The following is a 16,492-nucleotide window of genomic DNA, read 5'->3' on the forward strand; positions in this document are numbered from 1 at the left end:
GCACAATGGGCACCTAATGTGTAAGGCAAATAATCAGCCTGTCACTCGTTATGCGGCCAGCAAATAAATTAGGTTTCTGGGTGAAACAAATTGTGGAGACCTTTTTAATGAAGTGCAAACCCCTCAAGGATCCGTAAAACCCAACAACAATGCAACTGACAGCGACCTTGATTAACGCAAAAAAACATAAAATAAAAAGGTTTGGTAACTGGTGTCAGTTCTGGATGCTACCCCAGCTAACTCAGCTGCCACTTCATGTCTTTTTATGACATGTTTCTCTGAGCTCTGCACATTATTACACTCTGACCACACCCTCATCACAAAACCGAGCAGTCCCAAAATCCAACAGCCAAATAAGAGTTGGGACGGTGAGGAAAAATGACAAGTAAAAGAAATATAAAAGGGCAAATGCAGCGCAGGAAAAGCTGTTGAGCTTCTGCTGTTTCTGAACATTTGGAAGCTGTTCAGCATCTATAAAAAAAAACAAAAAAACATTTTGTCAACCTTGCCAAATCTCTAAAAGTCACAACTCTGACATAGAAGTTAAGAATTATATATAACTTTATTCTAAATGCTGAATTTGTTGCTTACCCACATCTTTGAACATGTAAATATACTTCACTACTGTTTTTGTTTGCTTTGTTGTAAAAAAAACATTGTTTATTCTTTTATTACACTGGGTTCAAAAAAACCAAACATAGTTATTTAATAATGTAATTAATGGACCATAGCAGTGCCGCTCTCAAAGGGGCCGCAAGGGGGCCATGAACCCCTCTTGAAAACGACTGACGGCCTCGAAGAATCAAATTGACATCATAGACAGGGAAACAGAGTCACCGTCTTCAATGAAGACTTAAATATAAGACACTATGCATAAATAAATCCAAAATAAATGTTAAATATAACTTTTAAACATTTTTCACTATGAAAGACCAACCTTTTACTGGCCCGACCTGGATACCCTTATTTAAACTACCTGTGGTCCCACTGGATCATAAGGAGTTTGTATTTTTGTGTGTTAACGCTCTCGTATCAGACACTGAAACTTTGTTTTGGCTCCTCTGACATGAACTCGGTGTGACTCATGCCATTTTAGGAGGTTTTGCGATCTTGGCTGTGTTAAAGCTTTAGTACACAATTTTCCTAGATTGAAAAGCATCAAAACTTTAAAAAACAAAACAAATAGTTGTTAATTAGTTGCAGAGGCAGAAGGAATAATAATCTGTTGGTTACAAAAGGAAGCAAAGAATGATGGGGGGTTCAGAAAGGGAGGGAAATGCTGACGGACTGACAGGTTGGGTAAAGTCTGTGGACTCTACTGTCTTTGCTGTTTGGGTTTCTCTCATCATGGGGTCCTGTCTTTCAAAATAAGACTGGTTTGTTCATGAAAGGCCGCCCTGGGCTTTGCAGATCCTTTAAACCAAAACGTGTGTATGTGTGCGCCAAACTTGGAGAGTTTTCCGCTTGTTGTGTTTAATTGTACTGTTTTGTTGTTTGTGTGTATGTGAATACCAAAGTGTGTGTGTGGGGTGGGGGGGATTCCTGTGTTCGGTTCATTTTCTCTCTGTGTGTGTGCGTGTGTGTGTGTGTGTGTGTGTGTGTTTCACTCACACGGAGAAATGCTGCTTTTTTTTTTTTTTTTTTTTTGCATCTGAAGAGGCTCATTACCCTATTCACTCTGCAGACAGACAGATCCTCATTCAGTTTAAAAGTTCCTGTTTATTTCAGCTGAACTCTTGATTATCCTGCTTATTCTGACAGTCTATTGAAGCTGCCAGCCCAAATGAAGCAATCATTTATTTATGAACAGAACAAAGGCGCTGCCTGGTGCTGCTTTTTGGCAGACTGCTCCCATCCACATAGCTGCCACCGCCTCGTATCCAACCCCACAATGCCTCAGTGAGATCTGAAGAAAGCTGCTGCTGCAAAGCCTGAGGTCAATTATTAGTTTTGTTAGTTTTCACCTTAAACAGTGTTCTTATGTTTAATGCTAACACCAGTTCATTTCAATGTACGTGTACAACACTGTTTAATAACAACACTCATCTCAAGTCACTTGATATGCAGGGTATTGACAATTCAACCCTGTGAAAAGTTTCAGTTAATTACAAATATTCCTTTTCGATCATCATTAAACTATGCCGTTAAGTTCAGTCTATTATGTCAGTTTGTGAGCGTCAGTGGACATCCGGTTGTATTAACAACTTTGCAGCAGTCACTCGTTCTGAGCGTGCATGTAGCGACAGTGGAGGCGAGAAATCCCCTCCAGCTGAACCTGGTTCAGAGTGAGCAGCCATCTGCTGCTGCCAACTGTGGGTTTGACAAGACGGAGCATAAAAAAAAAACACAAAATCACTGCTGGTCCAAGAGTATTTAGAAAAAATGCAAAGTGTTAATAGCTCCTTTTAGTGGCTACATATGAGAAGGAAACAGCTAAACTGATGAGCTCAGAGCCAGTATTAAAATCTGTAGGAAATGAGGGGAAGCAAAGGAAAACGATCCAGTAAATGTTCTTCCTGCAAGAACTCACAACTCCAACCTTAGAAACAGCTGGTGCTTCGTTTCATAAGTTTTACACAGTTTGATTGTTCAAAACATTTTTTTCCAAGTATTTGTAATGCGCAAGCATTCAAAGAAATATGTTTGTGAAAAGGCTCCATCTACTCGATAAAGGGCATCAGTGTCTTGTTAATTATTGAATATTCCGTCAGACGTATTATCTATTGATATTGATCAGGTCTTGATCGCGATATATACTACTGAATTATTCTCCAGTCTTGCTAAAATGTATCCTTACATCACTCATATTGAGTTGGATGAGTTTCAATTGTATCATTGAAATGCTAACATATCTCATACCCACTGTGAGTAGTATATATATATATATAAACTTTTCACCATCACTTTTTGTTTTTAAATTTAGGCACTGTCCTTTGATATTTAACAGAGATATGACCCACAAATATAGGTTACTCATGTCTTATGGTCTTAATCTGAACCCATGACCTGGACCATGAGTCGTGTGTATAAATATGGCCAGTTAGAGACGTATAAACCTTTGTGCTAATCCCAACTAGCACTAACATATACACACAGACGTACACACACTCAACGGTCATTGATCCTCTTGTCACGCAAAGCCACTCAACACAATGTAGCTCTAACATTTTCAGCATTCTGCAGAGCGTGGGCTTTAAAAGCTCTAATTGTGCACTTCTCAAGCTACATGGCACTCAATTCCCCAAAAATGCTTTTAGCGTTTCCAATGCAGACAGGTTATCAAATCAGCTCCAACAGAGAGCAGCTGAACATTATTCCAATGGGTTTTTAGTTTGTAGAGAGAGGGAAAAAAATTACGTACAAGATAACTAAATAACTGTAGTTCTAAATTGGTTAATGCAACGCAGTTGAGTTTTGAGCAGCAGAGTTGAGGATGTGGGTTGCACCTATGAAAAACTTACCAAATCCACTAGAGACGTAATTAATCCACTGAGATGAGATTCTGCTACCAGTGATGATTCCACAGGGATTCAGTTTTATCCTCCAAAATGTGAACACTCACCCCACAGACTGGAGTTGATCAGGAATTACTCCCAAAGTTGAAGTGTGTCATCGAACACTTCTGGTATCAGGTAGGGTTTGTTGTTGATATCAGAGTAATTGATATAACCACACTGACTGATTTTATTAACTAGTGGGGGGTTTCTGGATTCTTGATCTAATGAAACTAGATGTTGGTTCTCCATGTTTGATTCTATAAAGTCAGTGGTCCTAAATGGGAAATGAGTAGTTTCTCCGGATGAGTTTCTCTGGATTCTAAGCTTGTTCTAATTCCTGCTCTGGGTTGAGTGAACTATAAACTAAACGTTCCTGTAGTTTCTCTGATTTATACTGTAGTGTGTGATCAAGCTGATGACCAGCATTAGGATGAGCTGCTGTGGTTGTGCATTTATCCCACTCTACTGATGCTTGTCTCGTTTAATTATTTGATCCTTAATTTGCAAATTTGTTTCTTGAAAATTGAGAAGAAAATCGTCCTATTGTTGGATCTGTTAAATACATTTGCAAAGGTGGAAAGCAGGATGCTTGTGTCGTGTAAGTTGTGTGTGGGTGATCAGATTCGGGGCTGTTGTTGTGCACTCTGCTCTAAGTCTTTATCTCTCCTGTTTGACCTTCCTGTCCCACGCTCATCCAATTCTTTTCTTCCCACTTTCACACTTTTTGTGTCGTCTCATGTGCGAACTCGTTGTCTGCACTTCTTGAGATTATTCGCCCATTAAAGAAGCCCTGCTGCAATGCGTGTGAGTGAATGTGTTTGTCTGTTATCCTGAATAAGGCTTGGCCATGAGCGAGTCTTCACATCACCTGTTGCCATGGCAGTTAAATAGGCAGAGAAAGATGGAGAGGAATGGAGGAAGGGAGGGAGACCGGCAGGGGTGGGTGGGAGAGGAAAATTGGATGATGTGTGGCATGTTCTGGAATAAACCCGCAGAGAACGGGCTGCATTTACAAGCGAAAGAGGGTTTTCTGGAAGCCAAGTTATTTAGCTGCTAAAGCTAAATTTGCCTGTTGATATCAGGCATGAATACTCCAGAACATGTTGCTCTGTTCTTGTCTCGGAAAGGCAGAGCAAGGAGCTGATCAAAGATCCAATTTAATTGAGGCTCCATCACAGTTTATCAGATTGGCCTCTTCTTAGAGTGGATAACAGCATCAAGACATCCGACACCTGATTGGGTTAGCGTTATGCTCTTCTAACATCTTCCTCCCATAATTCACTCAGCCGGCCATTTTGTCTAACAGAGGCCTTGTTCTAAGAAAGATTTTTTTTTTTTTGTATTATTAGATTTTTTACATTATTTTATCCTAAAAAGTCAGCAGCATACAAGATCAGACATTAGTATGTACTGAAGCTGCTTTATAAGCCAAAATGTTTCTGCATTTGGCAGATTCTCTACAAATATAACATTAAATATTATTAGGAGTAGATTTAAATGCATTTGTTAATTCATTCATATTCATTTGAATGTGCCAATAATGAATGACTTTAGATGTGAAATTACTAATGTTGCTTAAATATTCAAGCTGTATATATTTATTCGATGGTTCCTGCTCTTCAAATGGACCCAACATTTATTTATAAATATATTAGAGCAGATTTAGTCCCGCCCACCAAACAGATAAAATTTTTATGGATATTCAAAATATTTTTGTAGTTTTTCTTTAATTTAATTTACTTTGATTAATTTCTTTATTTTAGAATTTAATTAAAAATAGTAATTTGCTGGACAAAGTTTTTATTTCATCTTTTTTGTTTCATGTTTGAGTAGTTTTAGGGAATTTTATAGATGTTTATCAACAACATTTCAGACTTTCACCAAAAGTCTGAAATGGTGAAAGCGCACAAATGTATTGTTTTACCTCATTGCTACAAACTATTTCAACAATTAATGTGTTTTTGCTCTAATCTTGGAGAGAAAGATTCAAAATCCTGGAACGAATCTCAAATATGCATCATAATTTACAGATGTAACCAGGCCTAAAATAACTAGCATTTATTTTCAGCGTAGCTGAAATGTCTTCACTTTGACTTGAAAATAATTTGACTTTTAAATAACGCTGATAATGTTTTTATGATGGCTCCATAGTTTCTGGCCAAAATAAAATGACAGATAAGCAAAGTGAGGAGAGTTGATGAATGCTGTTGCTGGCAGGAGAAAAAAGGAAACAGTGAAGGTGGACAAATGCTTGTCAGTGTGATTGTGAGGAGTAAATGGAAAGCAATGTAAAAAAAAAAAAAAAAGCTGAATACTGGAGAAAGAAGATGGGAGGAGAGGAGGAGGGGAAGTGAGCGTGAAGGGGAATGCCATTAGCGGCTTTGTTCGGTTCTCCCGACTGAACGTTAGATAGACATGGATAAACTCTCACCCTCTTACAAACAAACGCTCGTAACGGGGTGAGAGTGACGATTGGCTCCTTTTTTTAACTGTCCGCTCAGAGATTATTGAGAGAGCATCAGAACTGGTGTATTTCACCACAAACATTTCTGTCTGTCTGAGCTGAATTTCCCTTCGGGCAAATTTTGCCATGTGTGCATTTTGAAATGAGCAACTGGAAATGTTGCTGGAGTTAAAAATGGAGAGAACTGTGTGTAATACAAATATCAGTGCTGTCAATCGATTAAAAACATTTAACCAGATTAATTCATTGATTTGCTTAACTTTGTGAGCTTGAAATGAAAAAAATGCACATTTTCACAAAAAATGTTTAGGAAAATGTTTTATTATCTCAAACCAAACATCTCAGTTTTCCAGGTTTTCATATTCAGGAAGGTTTCAAATAAGTAATTAATTTTTTTCAAAGCTAATTTATAAATGTTATCTATAATTCACCTTTCACATATGTACTTTAATCCTGGGTTTTTATCCAAAATCCATCTCTGTTTTTTTTTTAAGCAAAATTTGTCTTATTTCCCTCGCTCATCTTTCCACTTACATTTGCTGCATTGTTGACCGCAGTAAACGCCCTGCCTTGAACAAAGTAACTCTCTTCAGGAGAGGCTTTGATGTCAAAATAGGTAATAAAATTAATCTGCATAATGTTATATTAACGCGTTAAACTTCTTATATTAAATGCATTAACGTGTTCATGTCAACGGCCCTAAAACATATATATTCAAAATTGGACGTGTGTGGTGCAAGTCGAGGGATGAAGTCATCATATGTCTGTTATATAACTGTGAGCTGTAACAATACTCTTTACTAGCACTGCAGAGAGGGAAGGAGAACCTGAGCCGGCTGTAATGCATTGCAACAGGATGCTGTTAATAGTTTGAGTGGGGAAGTGAGACGGAGAAGCAAATAGAAGTATTATTGCTTCTGCTGCAGGAGAGAGAGTAAAGGGATTGGCCCTCATAGCCAGTGGAGACAGGATGTTGTTGGGATATTATGCAGTAGCTATGAAATGGAAGTAGCTGATACGGTTTGACAGCATTTGTACTGCAGGCTCTGAACCGCTGATTTGAGAGGGAGGGAGACAGAGATGGCACGAGAAGAAAACGTGTATGAAAATTATGTTTCCAGATGGACTTGGGCAAGATTTATGAAGAAAATACCACATTTATCTTCTCTAAAATTAGGAATAGGTGATATAATACAAGGTTTCCCTCAGAAAACTTGCTAAGCCCAGTGGTTGGGGCGCTCGGCAGTCAGCCTGCTGGGTTTTGAGATAAAAAAAAATGTCTAAAGTTGAGAGAAAAATTTAAAATATCACTTGATAATTATGTGTTATTGGAAGATGAATATTTGATCACCGATTATAAAATCTTAAAAGATGCAAACATTTCAAGAATCTTAAATAAACAAACAACGCTAAGCCTAGTACAAGTAAAGCCTGGTGGCCCGCCAGGCTTATCATACACTGGGGGGAAACCCTGTAATCCAGGCCACATTCTGTATCTTCATCCTTTATAATTTCAGGTTTTGGTAATCATTGTATGCCAAGTTTGAGAACTTCATTCTTATCTCAAGAAATGAATCATTCAGTTTCAGTATCACTACTTGAGGAAATCCAGCAACAGCTTGACAGCCAGGCTCCAGAGCTCTGAGTGGGACAACTTTAAAATGGGTGGATTGGTGCCAGTTCAAGACCTGCGTCTTTCCCAGCTGGAACACAAAAGCCCGTCACCTTGATGTGACCACGGCACAAAGCTCATCACTGTTCTAGGAAGCATGAGGCTCCCGCGCGCCAAGCAGTCCTTCAAATCCATTTGACTCTCTAATCCAGCGAGAAAACGCCATTCCTTTTATTTCCCCAGTTCCTCCCCACTTTCCAACTTTCCTTCTGCTCCTCCTGCATTTACCAAACATGAGCCCACCTTCAGAAACCCATCCCCCGCCAATCAACACAAAAATACAGCCACAGGCTAAGCAAAACTCTTAGATATTATATAATTTGGCTGCCACTAATTGCTTTTTTAGATGTAAGTAACACATTTTTCTCTGTAAAAGTTATTTACAGTACACCACAACATAAAATGTAAACAAAGATTTGCACCTTAAAGCATCAAATGTATGCATAAAGTCTTCATTTAAAGGTCCTTGTACTCATTTATTGGTGAAAAAAACCCCTAAATGTTCAGAAAGTGAAATATGATGAGCTAGAAGAAAACAAAAACAGGACTCTTTTGTCATCTACAAAAAAGTAAACAGTTTCTCTCCCGTATTTAAAATGTGAATATAGCGGCTGTAACATTTCCATCTACTTTACAATTGACTGTTGCGTCTTAATATATTGGAAATTATTAGTTAGTCTGGTTTAAATGCAATAATTTTACTGTATAAATGTCATTTTTAGTTTAAAATAATTTCATTTAAGCAATATATTTTTCATTACAAAAATTTAACAAGCATTTAAATATTTCCATGAAACATTTCAGTTTAAAAAAAACAAACCCTTATTGTTCACTGAGTTTGTGCTGCTGTGGTTTGCAGCAGAAACCAGGAGTTTTCAGTGTGTCCAAATTCCTGGTTATCACCAAACATTGACCTCTTCCATAAACTAAACTAGTGTAATTAAAAATAGACTTTGTGTACCCAAGCCTGCATCCTGCACATTTACAGCATCACATCTGAGTGGCAACATCTGTGTGAACTAGTCTTAACAGCAAAAAAGGCTTTAAATACAATTAAACTAAACATGCAGAATTACAGTTTTCAACACAGTTCTGTATCATTTTCAGAGATTCAAGCTGGTCAGAAACCGAGCATAAGAACTGCATTGTTGTTTTCTCTTTTTACATTTTGCTACATTTGATTTAATATCACCAGATCCAGATAATTAAAGTCCTCTCTGGGGGGAAAAAACAAACATTTTCTTTATTCTCAAGATGTTTATTCTCAGTCTGGTGCTTAAACTTATTCAAACGCTCCTGTTAAAAATATCCAGTCATTTCAGCTGTACCTGGTATCGTTTCTCTAAAGTATAACTGCTTACATTGTGCCGTCGTTAATCACATGGCCCATTCCTTTCCTTTTCTTGTTGTTGTTGATTTTTTTACTTGGAGCTTTTCTCCTTGGTTTGCTCTCCCTCCCCTGTGGAGAGAAGGAGCAAAGAGAAAGAAACTTAATCCTCCTTTTGAGGCAGCGGTGAACCCGTCGAGCGGTTTCTCTTTTTCCAGCATTTTCTCTAAAAGTTTTCCAGTTATTTTTGACTTATGTGAGTGCTCAGTTTCCATCACATGTAGCTTGTTTTTCTTTAACATCCTTATAATTATCATTTTAAGATGTTTGTGATTTGTTTCTGGATTGTTAAGTGCAGCTGGAAGTGCTTCTTCTTGCACTGAAATGAGCACAAATGACATCTAAAACTGTATTCTTTGTTTCTCACTAATATTTTCCTAAGTCATTAAAGTGAAAACCATCTTTGTCTACTCTAACGAATATCATGATAAATTCTCAGGAAGGAATCTGCCGACAATGACATGGAAAAGTGTTAATTAAGTTTTTCACATTTCTCTTATAACCTCAATTTTGAATGTATTTTATTTGAATTTTAAGAAGTGTGTAATTCTAAAGCAGAAAAAGGTTTTCAAACATGAACAAATTCAAATAAAAATCTAAGCAAGTGTGCAATTGAATCCAGCATTTTACTTTTCTAATATGCACTCAGTCTTCAAACTAACTACACTGTCTGTACATTGTTTTATCTGCAGCTCATAGATCAGCTTGAGCACCGACTGAAAATGCATCATTTTCCATTTATGTGCTTTTTGCATGCTGACACTAGAGCTGCCAGGTCTCCAATCCCTCCAGAACCGCCACCGGGAGTCATTTTGACTCCGTGTCTGAGGTGCATTAATGAGAACCAACATGACATTTAAGAAGGCACTCACTGCTTTTGCTTCTGTTTTTTAAAATCTGTGTGGATTCAGAGCTCGTCCGTACAGAAATTAAAAACCAAGCTAAGGATTTAGATTTTATCAACATAAACAAAGTTTACAGCTTTCTCAGAAATTGGTTATTTCTGTATTGTTTAGTTGATTTTAATCTGAGACAGAACAACACAAAATAACAGACACGACTGCAGAGCTGTGACTTGTGGAGATAATTCAATTTAAGTGATATTTTCATAAATCCAGAAACATCCAGTAGTGTATATTTCCTGTCCAACATGCAGCTGCCTGTTTGCCTCATTTTGCGTTTTATATTTGCCATTTTCTTACTCTTCTGTTTGCTTTTCGTATTTTGAGACTGTTTTGTGTAAGGCTGAGGTTGTGCTCAGGGTTGAATTATCAGCAGAGTTCTTAAATTAAATTTTACAGTCATTGGAAGAGTCATGGGTTTTTCACCCTGTTTGTAGATTTATCAATCATATTTTAAAAATTATCCAGGTATTTGATTCTTATATTGATCACAGACCTCAATCACTGTGAATAATAGTCAGAGGTAGTGCCTAAAATTATATTGGGTTCTTTTTAGAGTCTTAAATAATCAATCTTATCCTATCTCTCTCTAATATCACCCACTGTATTTCCCTGAGTTTGATTTTTAATAATGGAAATCTATTCAATCCAGCCAATTAATTAAAATCCAAATTAGATTTTTATTCAATTGCAATAATTATTCTCATTAAATGAAAACTGTTTTATTGTTCAAGGTTCCTGTTGGTTGCCATAACAACAGCAAACATTAATGAAACAGTTGTGCGTGCAACCTCCTATTGTCTCTGTTGTGGTACAAATTGCTTCCATTTGCAATACGTACGGTGCTAACTCTGACAGTTTGTTAAAAATGTTTTAAAACTGAAGAAAAATTTAAGACGGGGGCAATAGTGAGGTAAATGTAAGAAAGTAAAACATGCTAACGTGAGTTAGAAAACAGCAGATGGAGAGATCCATGTAGGGAAGGTTTTGTACCACGTTTTTCTCTTCTAGCGCATCACATGTTGTTGTCCCCACCCCCACCTGATTCTACCATATTTTTTAGTGTTTAAGTCGGAGCCTGCTTTCACCCTCAGGTCAGGTTTGGGGGTTTTCCTGCTTCCCTTTCCTGCACTTGTCCATCATAACTGACATACATAATGTCAGGCAATTTACTGGGGTTATTCTCCATGTATCGCTGATTGGCAACCCCGTCCCCTCCTAGCACAGTAAGGCCACTTTGTATCAATAGTCTCTTTGTAGTGAGAGATGGGGGGCAATTGCCCTGAATGTCGGAATAATTGCACACAGCTAGCGGCAGACATGCAATTTCTTTTACAGACACACAAACCTTCATGCACCACACACAGGAAAACACAATAACTGGGACACACACTAAATACATGAAAAATGCACAGAGGACATGGGCAGAATGAGGACACATGAAGTGGATTTGATGTGGAGTTTGACTGAGGTGGCATTAAAAAAAAAACGAGACAGAGACACTCAGAAAGACGCTGCCACTCACACAGGACCTGAGGCTTAAATATAGACTGGGTTGGACGGGTGGACAGACTGTCTTTGATTGTTCTTGAGATTCAAAACTGGGGAAAAGGGAAACTCTTTAAAACTCCATTTATAATAAATGTTTGTGAGCAATGGATGTAAAATCCAAAAAAGTTTCTATAAGACCACTAGTTTTAGTTTTCTGAACAGAGCAAAAAAAGTACTTAATGCAAATGTCTCAAATTTTTAAAAAAATAAAGTTGAGGTCAAATTGTGCAGCTTTTTTTCTATGAAGAATGGATTTCAGTTTTACTACTTCTAGTGTCATTTCTACTGTGCAATTAATTATTAAAGAGGAGAACTACAGCAAGTGGTGTGAATCTGAACTTCTGGTCTTTATATGCTGACAATACAGTTTATTTGGTGCCTGGACCATTGTTTAAGTATATTGTTAAAATGTCCTCTGCTTTGAAACTGCATTTACTGTGAATTGGTGCTATGTAAGCAGAATTAAATTAAAATACTCAAATGTTGTTGAACATGTTTGGAAAATTCTTGAATTATTGAGTGAAGATGATGATTCTGTGCACATTACCACAGGTTTCCATGCAGTTCTGAAATCTATGTCACCACTCATGCATCGCTGCATCCATTTACTGGTGGAGCTTCTCTCCCATCTGTGGATCTAGAACACACCAATTGAGGAACGATCAAAATATCCATACAAGCCCTCACTTCACTCTGGCACGCACATAAACCTACTGATGCATGAGTGTTTGTTTGTAAGCACATTCGATTGATTGTGACAAGAAGTTGGTTTAAGTGCAGCTCTTTGTCGCTTGTTCATCTCACATCTGCACTGCTTTGTGACGTGTGCAGCAGGCGAAGGCTGAGATTATCACAGAATATGGAACAGTTTTATGGCATTAACAAAATATAGAACATGACCTGAAACATTAAAACTTCTCCCTCTGCTGCACATGAAAATACCAATTAGCATATGCTATATTTGTTTCCATTACATTTCTGGATATTTTGAGACAGTTTGGCAAAAATGTAGAATAAAAACCTAAATTAATTAGAAGTTGTTTTTTTTTAAAAAAACCCTACTAATTTTCATGTCATAGAAAATAATTTTTTCCACGGTTATTATAAGACATGTAATTTTTGATGAGCTACTGTTTGTAGAGTAACAGGTTTAACACAACCTTCATAAGTGAATTTGTTTTTTATGACCAGAAGTAACATTTGATTTTATTTTTTGAGAGAGGAAATCGTAGTAGTCTTTATCTCGAGATTTAATTTTGTTAAATTGGAATTATAAACCAGGTTAGAATTGCTTTCTTAAAATATATCTGAAGGATAACCTTTGCCTTCTGACTTTTCTATTTATTGGTAAGTTTATGATACTACTTATTAAATAATTGTATCTCACATGCTTCTCAAGATGAAATATAACGGTAATAAATTTGGATGAATGAAGAATAATTGAGTCAATAAATCAACATTTTAGTGGACTTGGTAACTACATTACACATCATTATTCTGATTGTGTGATGTTTCGTGCCACCAGTATGACTGGACTAAATGATCGGTGTAAATAATATCCCTGTTTCTTGTTTGCTCAGTTCATGGCCAGCCGTCAGAGGACTCTGCTTAAAGCAATGTTTTTTAAAATGATTGCAGTGACTCATATTGCAGAAGCTTCTAAATGTTCATGTCATGTCTTGTGGTGGTGTAAGTTTCAGCAGGTCATGCCCCTCTTCCAGGTGTACAGATTTTACTTTGTAGTTCAATATAAATTTGTGCATTGGAGCTTTATCAACTTAGAGCAAATTTTTTTTTTTGTTTTATTTCCAAAGCCTTTTCACCCAATGGTGAACTTGGTATGCAGTGCCGACCTGAGGATGTTTCTGTGTGCCCTGTATGCGCCGGTGTGCACAGAATACGGCCGAATGTCCATGCCGTGTCGATCCGTCTGCCAGCGGGCCAAAGACGAGTGCCACAAACTCATGGAGATATTTGGAGTAGCTTGGCCAGATGACATGGATTGCAGCAGGTAAGGATGAAAAAGCCAGGCCTAAATTTAAACCGCGTAAACAGATTTCTATGGCCATGTCAGACTGCAGCCGTGAAAATAAATACATTCAAACCGAACGTTCGAATTGATCAAAGATTGATCTTTCAGATTTCTTTAGATAAATCTTGGTTGTTTCCTGATATAAGCAAGAGATAAACTAAGCATACAGGATCAAACTGCACACACCCCTTTTCAGTTTGTAACTACATTTTATTAACATTTAACCCATTATTTTATTGTTCTAGTGCCTTATGTGATTCATCATGTTGAGTTAGTGCTGGGTGTGAGATATTACAGGGCGGCTGTTCATTGTAGCACAACAAGGAACACAGCAAACTAAATCAACATGTCAGACATGATTTTTCTTTTTATTTCTTGTGCTCATATTTTTTAAAAACAAACATTTCTTTCACAAAAATAAAATAGTAGACAACTTGAGGACTTGAATAAGAAAAACAAACAAAAAATATTTTTAAAATCCTATTTACTTTTCTGTGTAGAATCTGCATTTCCATCTTCTTTGCACTTTGATACTTTTATTTCTTAAGGTAATTGTTTAGTCAAATTTTTTGTTAGATTTAAATTTTCTTTATTCTGCTCATAGTTTGAGTTAGACCACCTGGAAGAGTCAGTCATTCTTGAGAATAGTTTGTTGTAAAAGTATTTTGAATCCATCTGTCACCAGGTGTTGATTCAAAGATCCCAGGTGGATCACAGAAAAAAACAGCTGGAATAATCTGTAAAGGGAGGACAGGTCTCTTCAACACAACGTCAAACCAAAACGAAAGCAACGAGGGCAAAGTTTACGGGTTGATTTTGAGTTTATAAAGGGAAGATTTATGTAGGGATTTATTCAGTGAATAGGAGTGAATGAGGAGAAATAGGATGAGATTAGTTTTACAAACTGAAAATTATTTTTAAGCTTTAATTCATCACAGAAATGTGACACTTTGTGACAAAAATCTTAATTCGAAAACAAAAGTTTAAGCTACAGAACCTTAAAATAAAATCAGAATAAAATGTTCATAGGGTTTAAACCTAAATCTAACTTAGCTTAGGTTTCTGCAGCTAATGTGTGATTACATAAACTGAAATCTCAGAAAAGCTTGTAGCAGATTTAGCTTGATGTTCCAACAAAGTGTTTTGTTTGCCAGGTTTCCAGATTGTGATGAGCCTTACCCTCGCGCTGAGGACCTGCTGACCGGCCCAGAACCCACTGACCAGTCATCCATGACGGTCCAGAGAGATTACGGCTTCTGGTGTCCCCGAGAGCTCAAGGTTGACCCAGACCTGGGCTACTCCTTCATGGGAAGGAAGGACTGTTCTGCTCCCTGCCCGTCCATGTTCTTCAGCCAGCAGGAGCTCACCTTTATGAGATACTTCATTGGAGTCGTCTCTATTGTTTGTCTCTCTGCAACGCTCTTCACATTCCTGACGTTTCTCATCGATGTTACAAGGTCAGAGTAGTTGTTTTTAACCAAATATTTCTTTTACAAAACACTGTGAATTGAATCTGAAATCAAAACAAATCTTAAGTATGCATATTTAACTCTAAGTTTAAAATCCCTCAATCCCTGGATATTGTTGCTTATTTTAATGGTACATAGTTCTTCAAATGTCCTGTGAGTAAATATATTTGCCCTTTTATTCATAACAACTGGAACTTTCAATATCTAGCAAGTTATTCACAATTTACAATCTATTAAGAGTGCTGCACAGATTAATGTCATTCCCTGCTAAGGTGGGAGTGAAATTACCGTAATAACCAGGTATTGGCTAGAAAGCGCAACGTCTCCTCCTTTCAGAAACTGTTGTAATTTTTCAGTTAGTGCACGGCGTGGCAGAATTACGGTACTGCATTTGGCTGCGTTATCGCCGATATGCTTGGTCTGGAAGGCTTTAAATTATGAATTAGGACTAAAAGTGAACCAGAGAAATTAATCAACTGTGTCTCTATAGGTTCCGATACCCTGAGCGACCAATCATCTTCTATGCTGTGTGCTACGTCATGGTGTCACTGGTCTTCTTCTTGGGTTTCCTTCTGGAGGACAGAGTAGCATGCAATGCAATGAGCCCAGCCCAGTTCAAAGCTTCAACCATCACACAGGGCTCTCACAACAAGGCGAGTGATTAACCTGTGTCCTAACATCACAAATCCTGTCATGGGAATGTTTTTTTTCTGATCCCAAAGGATTCCTTCCACATGGTTGAATAAACAGAACTCGTTCTTCTTGTTGTTTCTCTCTCAGGCATGCACTCTCTTCTTCATGGTCCTGTATTTCTTTACCATGGCCGGCAGCGTGTGGTGGGTCGTACTGACAATCACTTGGTTCCTGGCCGCTGTGCCTAAATGGGGCAGCGAGGCCATTGAGAAGAAAGCCCTCCTCTTCCACGCTGTGGCCTGGGGCCTCCCAGGGGCCCTCACTGTCTCCCTGTTGGCCTTGAATAAGATTGAGGGAGATGGGATCAGTGGAGTGTGTTTCATAGGCCTGTATGACATCGATGCCCTGAGGTGGTTTGTTCTGGCACCGCTCTGCTTCAATGTGGCGGTGAGTGCAGTTAGAAGAGCAGTGATGAAAGAAGGGATAAATGATAGATTGTGGAAGAGATAAAGGAGCGAATGATATGTTAGAAATGTGGACTGCCTCACTGTACCCTTTAAGAACTAATCACTCATTATAATCGCGCCATATCTGTCTGAGTGCCCTCTTCATTTGCTTCATTATTCCCTCAGGTTGGCATCTCGCTGCTTTTAGTGGGAATTATCGCTCTGAACCGGGTCCGGATGGAGATTCCACTGGAGAAAGAAAACCAGGCCAAACTTGTCAAGTTCATGATCCGAATGGGCGTGTTCTCGGTGCTCTACCTCGCTCCGTTATTCACAGTGATTGGCTGTTACATTTATGAACACACCTATCGGGGTATCTGGGAAACGACGTGGATGGAGGAGAACTGTCGGCAGTACCACATCCCTTGCCCATATAAGG

General features: G+C 38.0%; 1 protein-coding gene across 2 annotated transcripts in view; it reads left to right on the forward strand.

Annotated features, from left to right (window-relative positions):
* Window positions 1-16,492, forward strand: part of LOC122819318 (frizzled-3-like) — a 23,714-nt gene continuing 7,222 nt past the window's right edge. The window contains exons 1-6 of one of the 2 annotated variants that reach the window (XM_044095972.1): window positions 1-20; window positions 13,288-13,484; window positions 14,660-14,962; window positions 15,465-15,627; window positions 15,755-16,054; window positions 16,240-16,491. In XM_044095972.1, coding sequence (XP_043951907.1) covers window positions 13,300-13,484; window positions 14,660-14,962; window positions 15,465-15,627; window positions 15,755-16,054; window positions 16,240-16,491 — 1,203 coding nt within the window. In that variant the 5' untranslated portion in view covers window positions 1-20; window positions 13,288-13,299. Of the gene's footprint in view, window positions 21-13,287; window positions 13,485-14,659; window positions 14,963-15,464; window positions 15,628-15,754; window positions 16,055-16,239; window position 16,492 lie in introns of those variants that run through there. The other variant, XM_044095963.1, reaches the window with a different exon arrangement.

This window comes from Gambusia affinis, linkage group LG02, assembly GCF_019740435.1.
Source record: "Gambusia affinis linkage group LG02, SWU_Gaff_1.0, whole genome shotgun sequence".
Classification (NCBI taxonomy): Eukaryota; Metazoa; Chordata; class Actinopteri; order Cyprinodontiformes; family Poeciliidae; genus Gambusia; species Gambusia affinis.